This window comes from Myotis lucifugus, unplaced genomic scaffold, assembly GCF_000147115.1.
Source record: "Myotis lucifugus unplaced genomic scaffold, Myoluc2.0 scaffold_197, whole genome shotgun sequence".
NCBI classification, from domain to species: domain Eukaryota; kingdom Metazoa; phylum Chordata; class Mammalia; order Chiroptera; family Vespertilionidae; genus Myotis; species Myotis lucifugus.
Genome location: NW_005871245.1, coordinates 2,220,440 through 2,239,142, shown reverse-complemented (window position 1 = coordinate 2,239,142; position 18,703 = coordinate 2,220,440). Strand labels below are relative to the sequence as shown.

General features: G+C 47.1%; 2 protein-coding genes across 2 annotated transcripts in view; both read right to left on the bottom strand.

Moving 5' to 3' along the window:
• Window positions 1-4,011: 4,011 nt before the first annotated feature.
• GPN2 (GPN-loop GTPase 2) lies at window positions 4,012-14,504 on the bottom strand. Its single transcript, XM_006097299.3, has 5 exons — window positions 13,836-14,504; window positions 13,118-13,274; window positions 9,725-9,885; window positions 7,848-7,978; window positions 4,012-4,372 (listed from the first exon to the last, which is right to left on the bottom strand). Exons 1-5 carry the CDS (start codon window positions 14,244-14,246, stop codon window positions 4,300-4,302), a joined length of 933 nt encoding a protein of 310 aa, XP_006097361.1. The 5' UTR covers window positions 14,247-14,504; the 3' UTR covers window positions 4,012-4,299.
• A 142-nt stretch (window positions 14,505-14,646) lies between these two features.
• GPATCH3 (G-patch domain containing 3) overlaps window positions 14,647-18,703 on the bottom strand; it is a 6,976-nt gene continuing 2,919 nt past the window's right edge. The window contains exons 3-7 of the mRNA XM_006097300.3: window positions 17,146-17,320; window positions 16,750-16,809; window positions 16,068-16,189; window positions 15,820-15,947; window positions 14,647-15,374 (exon numbers count right to left, since the gene is read on the bottom strand). Coding sequence (XP_006097362.1) covers window positions 15,158-15,374; window positions 15,820-15,947; window positions 16,068-16,189; window positions 16,750-16,809; window positions 17,146-17,320 — 702 coding nt within the window. The 3' untranslated portion in view covers window positions 14,647-15,157. The remainder of the gene's footprint in view (window positions 15,375-15,819; window positions 15,948-16,067; window positions 16,190-16,749; window positions 16,810-17,145; window positions 17,321-18,703) is intronic.

Sequence of the window (18,703 nt, the reverse complement as noted above, 5' to 3'; positions counted from 1 at the left end):
TGTATCTATTATTGTTCAAAAGTTTGTAATGGTCTTTATTATCCATGAATGAGTGAGATCATTTGGTATTTTTCCTTCATTGACTGGCTTATTTCACTTAGCATAATGCTCTCCAGTTCCATCCATGCTGTTGCAAATGGTAAGAGTTCCTTCTTTTTTACAGCAGCATAGTATTCCATCGTGTAGATGTACCACAGTTTTCTAATCCATTCATCTACTGATGGGCACTTAGGCTGTTTCCAGATCTTAGCTATGGTGAATTGTGCTACTATGAACATATGGGTGCACATATCCTTTCTGATTGCTGTTTCTGGTTTCTTGGGATATATTCCTAGAAGTGGGATCACAGGGTCAAATGGGAGTTCCATTTTTAGTTTTTTGAGGAAAAGCTCCTCAGTCTTAAGCTCCCTGGACACCTCAGTCTTAAGCTCCCTGGCAGGAAATGAAGGACAGTCCGTTGTAAATGAGACTTATGACTTCCCCTGGCCTCAGTAGGCCCAATGCCATTGAGCTATGTGCTAATTTGGGACTCTTCCTTCTTCAGGGGATAGGAAGTGGGAGTGGGCAGCCCAGATCAGGCTGGGTAAAGGCTCAATGCACAGGGGCAAGAAAGAAGAAAAGGGGCGGGACAGGAAGGGGGCTACTCAGCTTGCTAGAGAATTTCCTTCCAGACGTCTAGGGCAGTTGGGCCTCCCCACTACTTTCAAAAACTGGGTGGGCCTTGGTAATGCTGGGATGGGTCTGAAGTCACTCCCCTTCCCTTCTCAGGAGCCTTGAGAAAAGACAGAGACTCTCCAAGATCAACCTTCCCCCACCCCCTACTGGGATCAGGCTTCCTATCTCAGCCGACTGGAGGGGAGCTTTTTCCTAATTCAGGAACAGTGGAGAGCAGACTGGCTGTGCTTTAGGTCTGTGGGACTCAAGGTCATCACCCTCACTCCTAAGCCTCTTTGGTCTAAAAGCCTTTCCAATTAACTGTGGTCTCTGATAAGTTCCAAATGCTATCTCCCAATTGTTGGAGCTCCAATTCAGAGCCAGGAAATGCATTTATCCTAATGTCAGTGATAAGCAGAGATGATCAAGAAGATCCCTTCTAAGGTACCTTAGAAGGAGAGAGAGGCATTTTGAGGAAGTGTCTGTGAGATGTAAAGTGGCACTTTTCTGGAAGGCAGTATGAATCCAGAACCTGGAAAACATCAGCTTTTTCATTTCTAGGATTTTATCATAAGTTAAAAGTCAAAGACTCAGCCCTAGCCAGTGTGGCTCAGTTGGTTGGAGTGTCGTCCAGTGCACCAGAAGGTCCAGTGGGTTCGATTGCTGGTCAGGGCATATACCTAGATTGCAAGTTTGATCCCTGGTCCAGGCGTATTCGGGAAGCCACCAATCCATGTATTTCTTTCACATCTATGTTTCTCTTTCTCTCTCCCACTTTAAGATCAATTTTTTAAAAAAAGTTAAAGATTCAGACAGCACTATTTACAATAGCAAAAAATTGGTAATGACTTATAGGCTAACCATGGGAATTTGAGTAAGTAAACAATATTGTAGCCATACCACAGAATATTATCATGTAAACATTAAAAGGTCTTCATATTTTTAATTATATTAAATAGTGTCAACTAAAAAAGGCAGGTTACAAAGCAATATCTTACATAAATGCTATAACTATCCCTCTGTATGTATAGAAAAATAAAATAAAATATACATTTCAATATAAAATTTATTATACATTATATTTTTATTTCTGTTATGGGATTAAGAGCCTAATTTTATTTTCCAAGTTTTTCACTTTGCTATTTTTATCAGGAAATTAAATTTTAAAAAAGAAATCTTAAGAACAGTTGCCCTATCCCAGCCATACTGGAGGACGGTTTTTCTCTTACCCTATACATTTCATGATGAACAGACCTCACCTGGAACCCACAGTCCTTTCGGCACTGTGCTATCCCCCCCCAACATGAAAATCATTCTGCTATCAGTGGGAGGTGGAGAGCTACATTAGAGAAAACACCCTTGCTGTCATACCAATGCCTGAAAATAAAGTTTTGGATTATTCCATCCATGTCTACTCCATTACTGCAGAGAATAAATGCTCAGGGTGCTTGGATACGAGCCCATAAAGTTCTAATGACACCTCTCTCCAACTGGTTTGTTTTGGTGATGGCTGTGGCCTCCATGATGGAGTAAGCATCAAAACCCATGACCAGCCCTGGCTGGTTTGGCACAATGGATAGAGTGTCGGCCTGTGGACTGAAGGGTCCTGGGTTCGATTCTGGTCAGGGGCACATGCCCAGGTTTCACACTCGATCCCCAGTCGGGGTGTGTGGGAGGCAGCCGATCAATGATTCTCTCATTGATGTTTCTCTCTCTTCCTTCCTCTCTGAAATCAATAAAAATATATTAAAAAAGAATAACAGCCCTAACAGGTTTGGCTCAGTGGATAGATCATCAGCCTGCGGACTCAAGGGTCCCAGGTTCGATTCCGGTCAAGGGCATGTACCTTGGTTGCGGGCACGTCCCGTGGGGGGTGTGCAGGAGGCAGCTGATCGATGTTTCTCTCTCATCAATGTTTCTCTCTATCCCTCTCCCTTCCTCTCTGTAAAAAAATCAATAAAATATATTTAAACAAAGAAAAAAGAAAAGAAAAACAACCCATGACCACAGCTATTGGTACTATTTTCAAAAACACAGCATCCATCCTCACTCTCTGATGAGGGATTTGTCCAGTGGCCAGGGCATCAGGATTCCTGGGCTCCAGGCCCCATAGGTGACTCACAGCCAGCCGCAGGCTGTGACTCCTGGCCTCAGTTTCCCTGGCTTGCTTTGTTGATACTCTCTACCTACTGTGCAGGGTATTAATAGGAATGAGGTGCTTTGAACTCTGCAGATGAAAGAGTCTGGGGAAGCAGCACCCAATCATTATCCCCTATAAGGCTAGGCGTGGGAGTGGAGGTTGGCTCCTTTCATATTGTTCCAGCCACGGGAGCCTCCTCAGAGCCCTTCACTCTGCTCTGGCTGTCAAAGCTGGAAAGCAGAGCTGTCATTGCCATCTCAAGGCTACTTCTGAATAGATCTTCCTAAACCGCCCAAACCACCAGTGACCTATCTTCCCCTTGATTTGTGACTCAGTAATACTCTACAGGTGTCTAAATTCTTTCTTCCAACTGGCCTCAAATCCTGTGGGATACAGGCCATAATGTTTCACCATTAGTATCCACAATTAAGAAGTCAGCAAAGTGAACTATGAGAGAGCTAGGCTGACTGAAGTTCAAACTCATCTGTTTCCTTTATGTAAAGTGGGGCTTAGTAATAGTCCCAATCTTGCTTGTATCTCTAGAAGTTGCTGTGTGAACCACATGAGGACCATGTGTATGAAGGCACTTTGTAAAATGTCAAGCCCTTCATGGTGTGTTAACAGGACCAAGTATCTGCAAATAAGATTTCCGGTACAACAGCCATCTGTCCCTCTTGTGCTGCAAGCTACAACTGCAAAACTAGACCTGGGGTGCCACCTATTGGTTTCCAATATAAATTGCACCCAACCAGTTACAAGAAGAGCAAAGAAAGCAATCACCAGTATTTCCAACTTTAAACCACCTTAATTTTTGCCATGCCCCTCATGCCATATTATATACTCAATATTTTTCTTTAAACAATGCATTTTGTATAAATAATTTCATTTTAAAGTAAACTTTTAATCACTACTATAAATGGAAACTAGCTAGCACTTGCCAAAAATAGAATAAAACTGCAAAATGAATAATGAAAATGAAACATTGAGATCTAGCTAAGAAGTATCCCCTGTAAACCTCAAGCTTCAGAATCAGTTAAAACTGGAGATTAACCTAAGTGCATCATTGGAGAGTAAGTGTTAAACCTCCGGTATTATCCTGTTCTTTGGGGAAATACTGCCTTAGATGAAGAAATAGAACTCTTCTGAGGGAAGGTGACATTCACTCATTCTACCCCAGCTCCCTGGAAGGTTGAAGAAAGTTTGAAAGTCACAACATGTAGGAGAAAATAAACTCTTGTATTCACATTCCACAATAGTTCGAGTGGGGCCAGTGCTGAATTCCTGGTGGCAGTGCCCAGAGCTCATGAGCACCGAGGGTGTGGTGGGTGCTCTGCTTGCACCACGTCTGACTTTTCGCCAGAAGTCCTTTGCAGGGCTGGGTGTCTCTTCATCAGCCTTCCAGCTCTGGCTGGGAGGACTGTTCTTGGGTCTGCAGCCTGCTGAGCTGGGGCTGCAGCTTTCTCCAGTGCTGGGTTATGTCTTGTTCTCCAGAGCCCAGCCTGTTGTTACAGATCCATGGCTTCTTGTTCCACTGACTGGTCTGAGGGTGCCAGGTACTTTTCCTGGATTCCCAGGGTGCTGAGAGATATGTCAAGGATGATAGCATGGGCAAGGGTAGGAAACTGGTCTGGGCAGGACCTGACCTCTACTGATGCCCGCCTTCCAACCATGTCTGGCAGAGTACTTCCATCCTTCTCCCTTCCTCATAATTATAGCTTCAGGCAACAGGGACCAATTGGGTCTGAGAAGCCTATCAAAGCAACAAGACTCAAATGCTCCTCTTCCCCGCATTGCTGAGGATCAAAAGACCAGAATGCTAACCCTTCAACTCTGTTCTTATGACACACGCTCAGCGCCAGGCCATGGGGATTTAAATCCTGATTTTGCTGTGTCCTTTTTCTCATCTGTAAAACAAGAGTTGTTATGAGGATCAAATGAGACAATGAATAGAGTGCTTAGCATGGCACCTGGCAGACAGTAGGTGCTTAAGAAATGTTTGTGACTTCTCTTCTGCCAAAGGAGAGAACACAAGTGAGCACAAAGAAAACAAAAAATTTCTGCTTGGGCTATAGGGTGCCTTCTACCTCTCTGGGACAGCAGTAAGGACACAAATCAGATTCACAAAGACAAAGACCATGACACTGCTGATGGAACCCTGTGAGACTGGCTGGCCTGAGGTCGGGGTCTGGGGTCTGAGTGGGAGATAGGGGTTGACCATGTTGGCCACCATGGCTGCTCTACTAGATGACTCCAGTGTCAGGAACTGAGATTCTACAACCAGGGACACCGAGATTTGAACGGTTCTTCTAACACAAGCTGAGTGAGGGACATTGGGGTCATCACTCTCAGAGCTCCAACTGCTTCATCTATAAAAGGGGATTGAATAAAAATTAAATAACATCCTGCAAATGGAGTATGTAGCCCACCAAATGATGTTCAGGTTAGACCTTCTTTACCATCTCATGGATCCATCCATCAAATCCATCTCAACCCGACACAAACTGACTCTGAACCTGTGCGTACTTCCCTTCACTTTTCCTCAGGAGGTAATGCCTTGTTCCTGTGCAAGTCAGTCCTGAGGATCATCTGCTTGACTTGGAATATCAAACCTGTCTTATCTCTGGCCTGAAGCATACATTCCTGAGCAGGGCACATGAACCCTGAGTTCTCCTGCCTACCTCCTGGCACTATCACTGCTCCCCAGCCAGAAGTCCTGTCCTGCCCACAAGTCACCATTCTACTTGCAAACCACCCAAGACATGTCTCAATCTTAAACTCCGATGCCTTTGTATACATTGTTCTCTTTGCCTTGAATTCCCTTTTCCTCTTAATCAACTTGGCTAACCCTCACTCTGAGATGATGCAAATCAAATGTCACTACCACTTTGAAGCTTTCTTCACCAACTCACTCCTCAGCAGAGCTGACTTTCCCATCTTTATACCAATCCTTAATTGCCTAATACAGAGAATAAAGTTGAACCTTAAGAAAATTGGGGTAGTAGAGGAGGGTAGAATCTAAAATCAGCATAAATGTATATGGTGAGAAATACCTTTAAAATTCCTTTGTAAAGTATATGATTATCTAATCACTAGGCTGTACACCTGAAACCAATACAAAATAATATTGAAAGTAAACTGTAACTGAAAAATTAAAAACGAAAACAATTCAGGGAATCAGAACAATAACAAAAAAACCTTAAAATTCCTTAAATCACTTCTTAAATACAGTATACATCAAGTATGTTAAACTTGCGGCCGCATGAGGCTCACAATGAGTATTTTTGCAGCCCAGCCAACATAACGGTATGTAAGAAATGTTTTAATAAAAACTTCATAACTTAATTTTTACAATATCCTGTTATACGTAATTATTAATAACAAACTACAATGACTGATTACTATAATTATGTTGCATTCATTTCCCTTATGTGCCTTAAGTGCAGGCACACCATTTCTATCCACTAATACCAGCAGCGAATATTTTAGCAGCCGATTGCCACGTCATTAATCCTGTACTGACTTGTTTGGTGTGCACAACAGGAAATATTTCGCTTTAGGAGAACAAGGAAAATAGGTTTATTTGCATTACACTTATTAATTTGTGCAGTTATTCAGTGTCTGGAAAGTTAATGTTCAAGAAAAAATATTAATTTTTATTAAAATGTTCTATTATTTTATGTTAATAATTACTCATTTATTTCAGCCCTTTGTATTCAGCATGTCTCTACTGAAATGAACCTATGTTTCTATGAAGATTAAAGCTGCTTTTCTTGTGGCCACATAAACTTAAACCTTGTTTATTTGGCCCGTGTTAGCCTTTTGAGTTTGACATGCTTGGTGTACATGGTTTTATGAGTAGAATGTGACTACATAAAGTCATGTACATTGTGCAAAATATCACAGCTCTATTGAAAGTACCCCTCCTCTTTTTTGCTGAGTACATGCCTGAATTTGCCATTAGCAGCAAGTTGTGTGAGGCAGGTCCTCATCCCTTCTTCAGGTACTTATTGCACACTCTAGTGCCATCATCTGTAACTAGTCTACTTCCCTGTGAACTTTGTTTCCCACGTGTGAAAGGGCCTGACACAGATCAATAAGTGTTGGCTGGAACTATTTCCTCCCTACACAAGGACTCTGGAGTGCACCTCCCCCACCCCTGCCTTGTCTCCAGCAGTGTAAATGCCCAATCTCTGAAACCAGCCTAGAAAGCCTGTCCTACCTCACAGGTAGCCTCTGTGACATGAGAGACACCTACACATGACCTCAGCTCTACCCCCACCGGTCCAGTTTGGAAGGTCTAGCTGCCTCCCAGACAGCTGACTGTCCCAGATCCCCCTCAAGCATGGCACATGTGCTAGCTCCCATCCCTTCCATCTCTGTGACAAACTGACAAACCTTCCTTTCTTTTCTTACCTCAGTGACTAGCACAACCACCCATACCACTATCTAAGCCAGAAACCAGGAGTCTGAATTCTGCTCTACCTCTACCTTGTAACCATCTATCACCTTGATATTTTTCCAATTCACACACTTCTTTCTATTCTCACTACTAATGTTTCATCTCTTTTAGAAACTGTAAACACTCTTTTGCCCCCCATCACATCCCTTAAATGCATTTTCCACACTTGGACGGGCTTTTCAAAAATGTACATTTGTTCATACCAAACTCTGAGCAACACCACTATGCTGGTCCTGCTGCTTGCCTATGAGCCGAAGTCCACATTCCTTAGCAGGGCACTGAAGCACCCCCATCGCCAGCCTGCACCCCCTCCTTTCCCCTTCACACTCAAGACACCGGGGAAACTGAACCCTTTACTTCTCTCAAAACCAATGCCCTTTCATTCCTGAGTCTCTGTATTTTTGCTCCTTCTGATCAGTACCTTCCCTTGTCCTAAGGTACAACCAACCCTGAAGCTGTCTAAGGGGCCAGCCTTTGAACATGAAAGACAGTCACCAGGGAGCCCAATTGGTATAAGTAGCTATTCCTGAGTCCCACACACTACCCCACCCCCCACCCCCATTGGCTGTGGCTGAGGCTAGCGAGCAAGGATACGAGGAGAAATGGAAGTCAGCTCCCATTGCAGCAGACATCATGGCCTCCAGGCTTCGCTGCTCTTGGACCCCGAAGCAGTAGCCATTGGCTTTATCCACAGCCTGCAGGACTCGCTGGACACTCTCCTTGTCCTGGGCAGGGAAGAGAGAAACAGCTCTGAGACTGAAACAGGGGTGTGGAATTGAAGTTGTACCAAACTGCTTGCAGCCCCCAACCCCCACCTCAATCTTGCCTCATGAAGTCTCTGTATATGCAGCTTCATTGGCCTGAAGTAGTTCTACCTGTTCCCAGAGGCCTGGCTACATCCCATTTTTCTGACTACCACCCCACCTAATTTAGAACAGGTAAGCTCCTCTATGCACAACCATAGTCCCCTGGATTTATCCCTATTGTAGCTCTGCTCCTACCATCTTACTAACTACTGCAAGTTATTAACTCATCTGCCTCCCCTACTCGACTGATCTGCAAGGTTGAGGTATTCCCAGTGCCTGGCACAGTACTTGGCTAGCAGTAGGCACTGAATAAATATGCATGTAACCTATTTATTCATCCACAAAAAAGTAATAAGAACAATTCACACATCACATGATAGGGAGGAAAGATCAACATAATGCATTAAAGCCCTGGCCGGTGTTTCTCGTTAGAGAGTCAGCCTTCGCACTGAAGGGTCACAGGTTCGATTGTGGGTCAAGAGCACATACCTGTGTTGCATGTTTGATCCCTGACCCCGGTTAGGGGGTGTGTGGGAGACAAATAATTGATATGTCTCTCTTATACTGATGTTTCTCTCTGTCTCCCCCTCCCTCCCGTACACTCTCTCTAAAAATCAATGGAAAAAATATCCTTGGGTGAGGATTAATAACAACAAGGTATTACAGTTCTTACCACAATGCCTACTTTAGAAAACCTGGCCCTAGCCGGTTTGGCTCAGTGGATAGAGCGTCGGCCTGCAGACCGAATGGTCCCTGGTTTGATTCCGGTCAAGGGCACATGCCCAGGTTGCCGCTTGAACCCCAGTGGGGGGCATGCAGGAGGCAGCTGATCAATTATTCTCTCTCATCACTGATGTTTCTATCTCTCTCTCCCTCTCCCTTTCTCTCTGAAATCAATAAAAATAAAAGAAAAAAAGAAAATTATTTAAAAAAACAAAACTACCCTAGCTGGTTTGGCTCAGTGGATATATCATTGGCCTGTGGACTGAAGGGTCCTGGGTTCGATTCCGGTCAAGGGCATATGCCTGGGTTTCGGGCTCGATCCCAGTGTAGAGTGTGCAGAAGACAGCCAATCAATGATTCTCTCTCATCATTGATGTTTCTCTCCTTTCCTCTCTGAAATCAATAAAAACATATTTAAAAAAAAAAGAAAATCTGCAGTAAGTGGTAGTTAGAATTAATATCATAGATTTAACCTCATTTTTAGAGAAGAGTGTGGCATTAAAAAGGGAAGAGACAAGTTCGCCCAAGTCCACGTACTGCAGAAAGGACTCAAACATGCACGGGAGTCTCCCAGGTTATCTTTGCAGGGTGAAGGTGAGAGGCACAGGGATTGGGTACTACTCTGCAAAGTCAATAAGCAGTTGCTCATCTTGAAGGAGCCTGAGAGACTTATCCCTGACCTTGATCAAGTTCCTTGCTGGTGACTTTCAGGGAACGTGTGGAGAGGACCCAGCAACACAGAATAGATAAGGCCAAACCTCTTTAGTGGAATCCTGTCCATCAGAGCCCCTGGTACCAAAACCAAGGGGACCGAATGATAGCATGACCTAGGACAAAGACCACTGTTTGAGCCCTCAAAGCCTCCTGTACTCTTGGCTTGGAGAGGTCCAAGGCACTGTCAGAGCCTATAGTCAAGGGAATAGGCCTCTTAGTCCATGGTACCTGGATGTTGAGAGGAATGAAGGAGACCAGGCTGTAGTCTTCAATAAGCTGCACCAATTTCTCATTGAGCTGACGATAGTGGCGGAAGAAAGGGTCAGAAGCCAGGTGGTCAAGCAAGTAGGAGAGGTCCAGGACCTCTGTGTAGTAGTCCAGGTTGAAGGCTAAGGAGAGAAACCAGTCAGGAACAGGTGGCATCAGGCTAAAGCCCCAAGGACAGAAACCATTATTTTTTCTTCCTTCCTCTGCCTTCATTCTCTCACTGGCTGGTTCTGTCATTTACTAGCTCTATGGACAGATACCCACCTCATGGGGCTGCTATGAGAATTAAATGCTATGAACCTTGTGCCTGGTACAAAGAAGTGCTTGATCAGTGGCAGCAAATAATGATACCGAACATGTACCAAGTACAGAGCTTGGTGCCGCCCTCATGAAGCTCAGAGTCAGGTAGTACCCCCGGGACCCAGTACACACTGTAAGGACTTTAGCAGGGTGGCATCTGGGTAAATCTCTTTCCCTTTCTGGGCCAGTTCCTTCTTAATGTAAAACGAGCAAACCAAACCAGATGACTCTGGGGTTTCTGACTCAGTTCTATGTCTACAAACTTCCTATTAAGAGAAGTAAAGTGGGCTTGCACTGTCCATTTCAGCCTGGAAAACTCAAGTGGTTGGGCTACTCGGCAGGTAAGCCGAGGAAACAGGCTGTCAGAGATTGATCAACTCACTTGTGTGCTCCAACTTCCATGCTCTAATCAGCTCTAATTAGAAAGTGACACCACTACAAGGAAGAATGTCCTGAGCATTCCAACAAACTTCTTGGGTTGCTTGACAGGTAGGTTTCTCAATGAGAATTAAGAAACTGGAGCCAGGTACACTTGGGTTTAGATTTCACCTCAGCTAACATACTAGCTGTGTGATTCATGTAAGGCCTCAATGGCTTCATCTGATCTGCTTACCAGCCTTTTGTGAGGATGCCTATCAAGAGTCAGAGCTAGGAAGGTTAAAGACCACCATGTAGCTGTTGCCTCCACCTGGTGGAGGCTGTGAAGGGGGTGAGCAGCTTTGGATGACTACAAATTTGCACATAGGTAAAATGGGGCTTCTGGGCTTGCCAAGAGATGGACCAGGACTCTGACCAGGAAGTGCTGACATCCCTCCATGTCCTGCCTTCGCTGGACAAGGCCCTTACAATCACTCTCCCAATGACTTCCCTTACTGCTCACTTCAGCTGTTCTTTGTGGCTAGAGATGCTATTTAGGGAACTGATGCCCCAGCTCAGCAGAGCACTAATATTGCAGGAAAGAAATGCTGGCCATAGGGTCCTTATTCAACTCCCCTGCCTCAGCAGCCTGCTTTCCCCTCAATCTTCTCCACCTTGACAAATAGCACCCTCATTTGTACACTGGCTCAGTCAGAAACCTGAGTGTCATTCTTAATTTCTCTGTCTCCAGGTCCAATGCACAAACAAACCCTACTTCTTTTTTTTAAAATATATTTTATTGATTTCTTACAGAGAGGGAGAGGAATAGAGAGCTAGAAACATCGATCAGCTGCCTCCTGCACACTCCCCACTGGGTATGCGCCCGCAACCAAGGTACATGCCCTTGACCGGAATCGAACCTGGGACCCTTCAGTCCGCAGGCCGATGCTCTGTCCATTGAGCCAAACCGGTTAGGGCCAAATCCTATTTCTTGAGCAAGTTTTGAATCTCATTTTCTCCATTCCCACCACCACTGCTGTTGGGGTCCATCCCCAGCAGGTCCAGGGGTTCCCATAGGTGTGGATGGAGTCGGTGAAGAAGGAAGGACACGGAGGCAGCGTTCAGTTGATCATCATAGGGAGGTTCTCTCTCCAGGATCTCCAGCCAAGTTCTGTCTTTTTTTTCCTGTTCTATTTTTTTACTAACATGACTTTTTATTTTTTTTTAATTTATTTTTTATTTTATTTTTTTAAAAATATATTTTATTGATTTTTTACAGAGAGGAAGGGAGAGGGATAGAGAGTCAGAAACATCGATGAGAGAGAAACACCGATCAGCTGCCTCCCGCACACCCCCCACGGTGGATGCGCCCGCAACCAAGGTACATGCCCCTGACCGGAATTGAACCCAGGACCCTTCAGTCCGCAGGCCGACGCTCCATCCACTGAGCCAAACCAGTTAGGGCTTATTAACATGACTTTTTAAAAACAGGCATCCATACCAGTGCTGGGGCTGAGAGGAGGAGAGGGGCGGGGGGACCGGGCACAAGGAAGGAGTTCTGCTTTATTGGTAATAAAGCTCCAGGTTCATTCCATCATGGATTTCATAGTCGCCCAGAGAAACGTGGTCCTTAAAGATCGTGTACCACTTCTTCCGCACGATCTTGTTCCAACGGGTTATACCAGTTGATTTTAATCCTATCAATTCTATTCCAAAGGTTAGGGCATTTCTTATCTCCATTCCAAGGTTACTCTATTGTTCTATTAAGCTACAAGGGAGTAACTGAAGGAGATCATCCTAAGTAAAGATTATGTAGCTTAAGCGTGATTGTTCGTAGTTAAAGTGATTAATTACCCGCGTGGCACTTAGTTAAGGGGTTTTATTCCCTCCCTAACTCCAGGGAAAAATCCTCACCTGGGAAACAACCTTTCTCGGGGAGGTGGTCCTGTTTAAAACACATAGCGTTAAGAGGGGGAGCAAACATATGCCATATACGCCAGGTCCCTTGAAACATAAGCTATGCAGATGTTTCTTCCCTGCAGCGACTGTGTCAAGCAGCAAGGGTGGACCGGCTTCCGGCACACTGCTTGGGCTGCTACAAAAATACAAAAGGAGCTGTCTTCATTCTTGCCCCTTTCAATTCATTCACAAAGCAGCCAGAACGACCTTTTCAGTTCGTGTTATTCCCTTGCTTAATAATCATCAATGACTTGCCTCTGTGTTTAAATAGTTCAAGTTTTGGCCCCTGCCAAGCTCTCTGTCCTCATTTCCTACCACCCTTCCCCTAAACACTGTCTCAGCTACCCTGACCCCACCTTCCTTGGAAACAAAAAACTCTTTGCTACCTGAGGGCCTTTACTCACTACTAGTCCCTCTGCTTGGAACAGTTCGCCCTTAGCTGGCTCCTCACCATTCAGTTCTCAGCTCAGATAGCACTGCTCACTCCCCACCACTCACTGTCCCATCATTTCGTTTTAATTCCTTCATAATACACATTACCATCTATAGTTTTCTTGTCCCCAAAACCCAGAACAGTAAATGGAACAAAATGAATGGGTAGGGGTCAGCACCTGACTGTGGCTATGATCACCAGGCCATGCATGGTCCCTGGAGGAAACTTCCTTCACCTGAGATCTCTGCTTCACTCCAGCCCAGCCACTGGCCTACACCTTGCCTGGCCCAGACAGGAGCACTTACCCAGCTTCCCATAGTGCTCAATGAGGTCCATCTTGGAGAGGAGGTTGACGTGGGGCAGCTCTACGTGCAGCATGGTGGCCAGGGAGGTACACAGTACTGAAATGAACTTGGCGGGGTCTGTGCAGTAGTGAGAATCTACCAGGTGGACAGCAGTCAGCTGGGAGGGGAGGGAGAGACAGGATGAGAGTGGCCTGAGGAGGCAGGGGACACCAGGGCCTATATCTTCCCCATCAGATTAGGGGTGCCTGAGGACAGAGTGCCAGTCTTCCCCATTAGTCTTTTCCTTCTGTTTCATTCTAATGCGGCACTCATTTCCTTCTCCCAGGAGATATGGGCATTTTTCCTAGAAGATGCCTTGGGCTGAGCCTCCCAGTGGGCAACTGGTTCAATTCCCACTACATCTGACTCCAATCTTTCACTTACTTTTGCCCCCAACTCACAATAACAATCGCCATGCTGTTTTCCACATAACTCCTTCCATACTTCTAATAATCCCAAATTGGGTGCTAACACATCCATTTACAGATGAGAAAACTGAGATTCAGAAAGATAAACTGACTTGCCCAGGATCACACAGTGAGTCAGTGGCAGAGCCAGAATTCGAAATTATACCAGTTATAGTCCAAAGCAACTCTGCCCTTGCCTCGCTGTGTGTGGCATGCCCTCCCTGTCTTAGTTCCTTCATCTGCAAAATGGGCCGGCCCGACCCAAGACGCACCCTGAGGTCCCACTGGGCCATCTGGGAGAAGATGCTGCGCAAGGAGCCATGGTGCGTGCAGAGCTCCACTTGGCCTGGGCAGTCGAAGAGGAAGTAATGGCCGCGGAGGGGGTCAAGCTTGGCGCGCAGCCAGTCCAGATTGGCCTCCAGGTACTCCATGCAGTACAGGAGGCCGCCGTTGGGCCCCAGCCGCAGGGCGTCCATCACGTCGCTCAAACCCACCAGCTCGCTCACGTCCACGGCGCACTCGTACGGCAGCCCCTCGTTGGCCGGGTCCAAGTTCACTACCGCCACGCGCCGGCCCATCGCGCGCAGGAACTCGCTCATGCCCAGGCAGTATGTGGTCTTTCCCGAGCCCGGCGGGCCGATCACAGCCTGTCCAAAGGCCGGCGTCCGAGCGGCCCCCGCCATGGGTGGCACTCGGCCCCGTGCGCAGCAGGAAAGCTCGGCGGGGAAACAAGGCGGGCGACGCGCCAGAGACAAGAGGGCGTCGGGATTCCCGACGCGCTCTTTGGGGGGTGGCGCGGTGGCGGTGCCCCGGAGTTGCCTACGGTGGACCAGCAGGAAGCCGGGCAACGCAGAGCGAACAGCCCGGTACTGAGCGCACCAGCAACTTCCGGAAGACGTCGGAAATGACAGGGTCCCGGAGAGGAAGTCCCGCCCTCACGGTGACGACACAGCTTAGCGCCAAAGGTCGTGGCGGCGCGCAGCATTTCACCAGCAGCGAGGAGATGGTTTGGGGTATGGGGCAAGGAAACTTTTTCGGGATTTACCCAACCTTCCTCTAGGCCCAAATTAGAAGAGAAAGAAATCCGGTCATAAACTTCTTTATTCTACCATTCGATCGCAGATCCGGACCACCTCCCGCGGATTCTCTGCCGTCTAGTCCCAGCCGGTCAGGGGGAGAGGCAGTGGAAGGCCCGCCCCAAGACCGTCTCTTCCGAGCACCACAAATCCTCTTCTCTTCCAGGTCCCTTTCTCATTCTTTCTGACCTTCAAGGTGACACCACCCAAAGAAGGCTGTGTTGATAACCTCAGTCAATCCAGCTTTTCAAGGTACTGGGGGAGGTGACAGGGGCAAGCCCAAACGGACCAGGATTAGGAGATCAACGAAGAGCGGTCATTGAGTCCTAATATCAAAGGGGAGGATAGGGGGCTTTTTTGAAAAAATGCCCCTGAGGTAGAGAGCCAGAAGGCAAGTTCAGAACAAAGCACCCTGAAGGAGCTCGGCAAATTGCTGCTCCCAGACTTCTTCCTGCTTCCGTGGGAGAAAAGGCCAGGGCAGTAATGAGTGATCCTGACGAAGGAAGTCCCTGAACTCGTCACTCAGGCTCTGAGAAGCTGTCAAAGGCAGAGCTGGAACCCCTCACAAAGGTCATATCTGTCCGAAACTTCATGCTGGTGGGTGGCTGGCGTCGGAGCAGCAACTCCCCTTGGTCCTGGGGCAGGGGTTCATCATAGATGGTGGAGATGAGTCCCAAGCCAGTTCTGCGGGGCCTCTTCAGTTGCCCAAATGGCTGTAGCTTCTCTCCGTGGTACCTGGATTAAAAAAGGCTCTCAGTGAGAGGGCTGCTCTCAAACCCCAGTTAAGGGGGTTGGGAAAGGACAGGGAAATAGCTACTGCATATCTGGTTTGTCCCCAAGACAGAGCCTTTAAATCTGGACTTTTGCTTTATCCGTTCATTGACAATGCCAGTAACCAGGAGCCTCAATGCTTTCATTTTAAATAGTGCACAAAGTTTAGAACAACTGTCACCACTCCGTAACTTACAATCACTCCCCAAAGGCAATCATCAAGTCCAAACTCCTCAGACTGGGAGTAATGACCCCACCAGGAGATCCAGACCTATTTTTTCCTTCTAACTCTACTTTAAAGTTCACTCTCTAGGAATCTCAAAGCCACCCCAAAGCCAGAGGAAAGGGGGAACCAGGGTACAGCTGAAAAGCTAGCTTGGACCCACAGGGAAATCCTTGTCATACTCACCCCAGTCCACGCTTACATCTGGGGTGCTGGCCATCATTATCCAGGGCCTCAGGCACCCCTGAGCACTGGCTGCCCAGGCCCTGGCCTTCAGCCCAGCCCTGTCGCTCCATCACCTTCCGCCCAATGCCCTGCGGAGGGAAGGGAAAAGACTCAAGAGAGAGCTCTTATGGAGGGCAGAGGCAGGGAGGAAGAGAAAGAATGGGGTAGAGAAGGAAAAGAGAGATCAACGGATTGGGCATAATCCTCACCTTGGTGTGGCGCTCAAAGGTGCCCACCTGGCATTCAGTCACGGAGCCGTCCTCCTGGCCATCACGGCGTCTCCGTTCCAGGCGCATTTGGACAGAGTCTCGGGCATCCTTGTCTCCACCATCTGAGGAAGCAGAGCCCAGTTTGCAGAAGGAGGGAAATCAGGTGTCTAAGACCTCACAAGATTTACATATTCATCTTTATGATGATTTTATTACCTTGTAATTCTTTCTCATTAGACTGGGAGCTTACCAAGAATAGGAACCATGGTTCTCCAATCTTACAAATGAGAAAATTATGGTGCAGAAAAGTCATAGAGCCAACAGAGACAGATTTAGAGCCCAGGTCTTCCCCTCCTCTCCCTACCCAGGTCATTTTTGACTCCAGAATCAATTCTTCACCAGAGCATGAGCTACCAATGCCCACGATTCCAGGGTCTGCCCACCAGAAGCAAAGTTCCCTGAGGGCTATCCCTACTTGTCCTTGCTTCACAAAGAAAGAAAAAGGCTCTGCCTACAACCAGCACTTAAGGCACTCAACTAGAGATATCTTGAGAGGAACCATCTCAGTGAGCTACCCCAAGGAACTGATGTTCTGTCTTAGCCTTTGCTAAGCAGGTCTGATAAAGTGTCACTGCAAGACCACCAGTTCCACCTCCCAGTAACAAAACCCCTGGCCCAGTACCTCTGTCGTAGTACACGCTCATGTCCACATCCCAGTCATCGGCTGTCTGTTCATCAAAGTCTGCAGGTATAAAAGCATCAAGAAGAGTGAGCTTAAGGACTCTCAGTTCTGTTGAGAGTTAAATCTAGGCTTAGACATATGTTCTAGAACTTGGGGCTTTTGATAGTAGTTTTAAATCTCTCGTCTGGGAGGGTCATTCAGAATTGTGGGAGGGCACTTTCCACTCCACTGATCCCCCCACCCCTAAAAAGGATGACTGGTCTCATATACAGTCAAGGTTAGCTACTTTCCTAGCCTTTTATTGGGCCCACTGTCACTCTTTATGCCCTGCGGAACATAAAGCCCAGAGCAAATGCAACAGGGAACACTCCTGCCCTTGTCTGGTGCCAGCATTACCTCCTTCTTCCTCCTGCCAGAACTGAGCATCTGTGTAGAACACCAGGCCAGAGCCGCCCTTCTCCCACTTGAGCTCGATCTCCTCCTCAAAGAGCCGCTCAGTGGTACGCTCCTGCCTAGTCACATCCTCATGCAGCGCTTCATGCCGTTCCCACTCCTCACAACGGTCATCGTCCTGGAAAAAGGGGAGAGGTGACATGCCTGTTTAGCTTCCTGACCTTATGCCCACAAGGAGGGCAGCTCAAGGTACAGGGGGCCCATGAGATGGGCCCTCAGCATCATTCCTCCAAATCTTTCCAAGATGCAACACATATTAGGCCCTTGAGGTCTTGACCAACACATCTCTCCATCCGTTTCTCAACATGGCTCTTTCCCCTGACAAACCTGATTCACTCTTATTTCTGTTTTCGGTCATACTGTTCCCCCTGCCTGAAATATCTGCTCTTCTCTCTCACCACCTTCTCTATACTTGGTAAAATCCCCCTCATCCCTCAAGTTCTACAGCCTACATGGAGCTGGCCACACTGGCCCACAGCAGTCTCAATGGTCTCTGAACTCAGTTTTAACTGGTACCCCCTGTTTAGGTCTTTATACATGACTAGAGGCTCAGTGCACAACATTCGTGCCCTGGGGGGCGGGTCTCTCAGCCCAGCCTGTGCCCTCTCGCAGTCCGGGACCCCTCAGGGGATGTCCACAGGCCTAAGCTGGTAGTCGGACATCCCCCAAGGGGTCCTTAGCACTGCTGGGGAGGTGGGAGAGGCTCCTGCCACCGCTGCTGCTGCTGCTGCGCTCACCAGCCATGAGCCCAGCTTCTGGCTGCACGGTGCTCCCCCTGTGGGAGCACACTGACCACCAGGGGGCAGCTCCTGGGTTGAGAGTCTGCCCTCTGGTGGTTAGTGCGCATCATAGCGTTTGCATGTTAGCCTTTTATTATATAGGATATCACAAAGAAAGAAGGGACAAGAAGTAATACCTACTGTCTACTGTGTGTAAGGCCCTTCACATAACTTAGCTCCTTTAATCACCCCAACAACCCTGTGACGTAAGTACCACTATCCCCAGTCTACAGATGAGAAAACTTGGGTTCATAGGAGTAAAGTGATTTGCCCAAAATACACCAAGAGAGTGGCAGAGCCAGTATTCAAACCCAGCTCACCACACCATACAGCCTTTTCAGATGCTGCCTCTCTCTTTTCAGGGAGATTTAAGGCTTTTTGAAGGCAGGAAATGGTCTTAGACTATCTTTGGAATCTTATGATAGTCACTATGTTTACAATTGCTTGACTGGACTTATGGAATGATAAAATAACTCATGGTTTGAAATCTTGGGAGCCCCTGTCTGGGTTAAATTTCAAGAGACCTCAGGAATCATTGCTGCAGAACAGGTGCTGGAGAAAAGTCAAGACAGTACCCCACAAGGATGTGGTCCAGATGTGTTAGCAACTCTGCTTGGAGCTTTAGGGACATGGGTGAGTTATTATTTTTTAAACTGATTTCAGAGAGGAACCGGAAAGAGGGATAGAAACATTAATGATGAGAGAGAATCATCAATCGGCTG

Coding starts and splice junctions, on each gene's coding strand:
- GPN2 (XM_006097299.3), bottom strand. CDS start 14,246: ATGGCGGGGGCCGCTCGGACGCCGGCCTTTGGACAGGCTGTGATCGGC. Junction 7,979..9,724: donor TCATTCCTCTCAACATCCAG/GTACCATGGACT, acceptor TTCCCTGCCCAG/GACAAGGAGAGTGTCCAGCG. Junction 4,373..7,847: donor GCTGACTTCCATTTCTCCTC/GTATCCTTGCTC, acceptor CATATCTCTCAG/CACCCTGGGAATCCAGGAAA.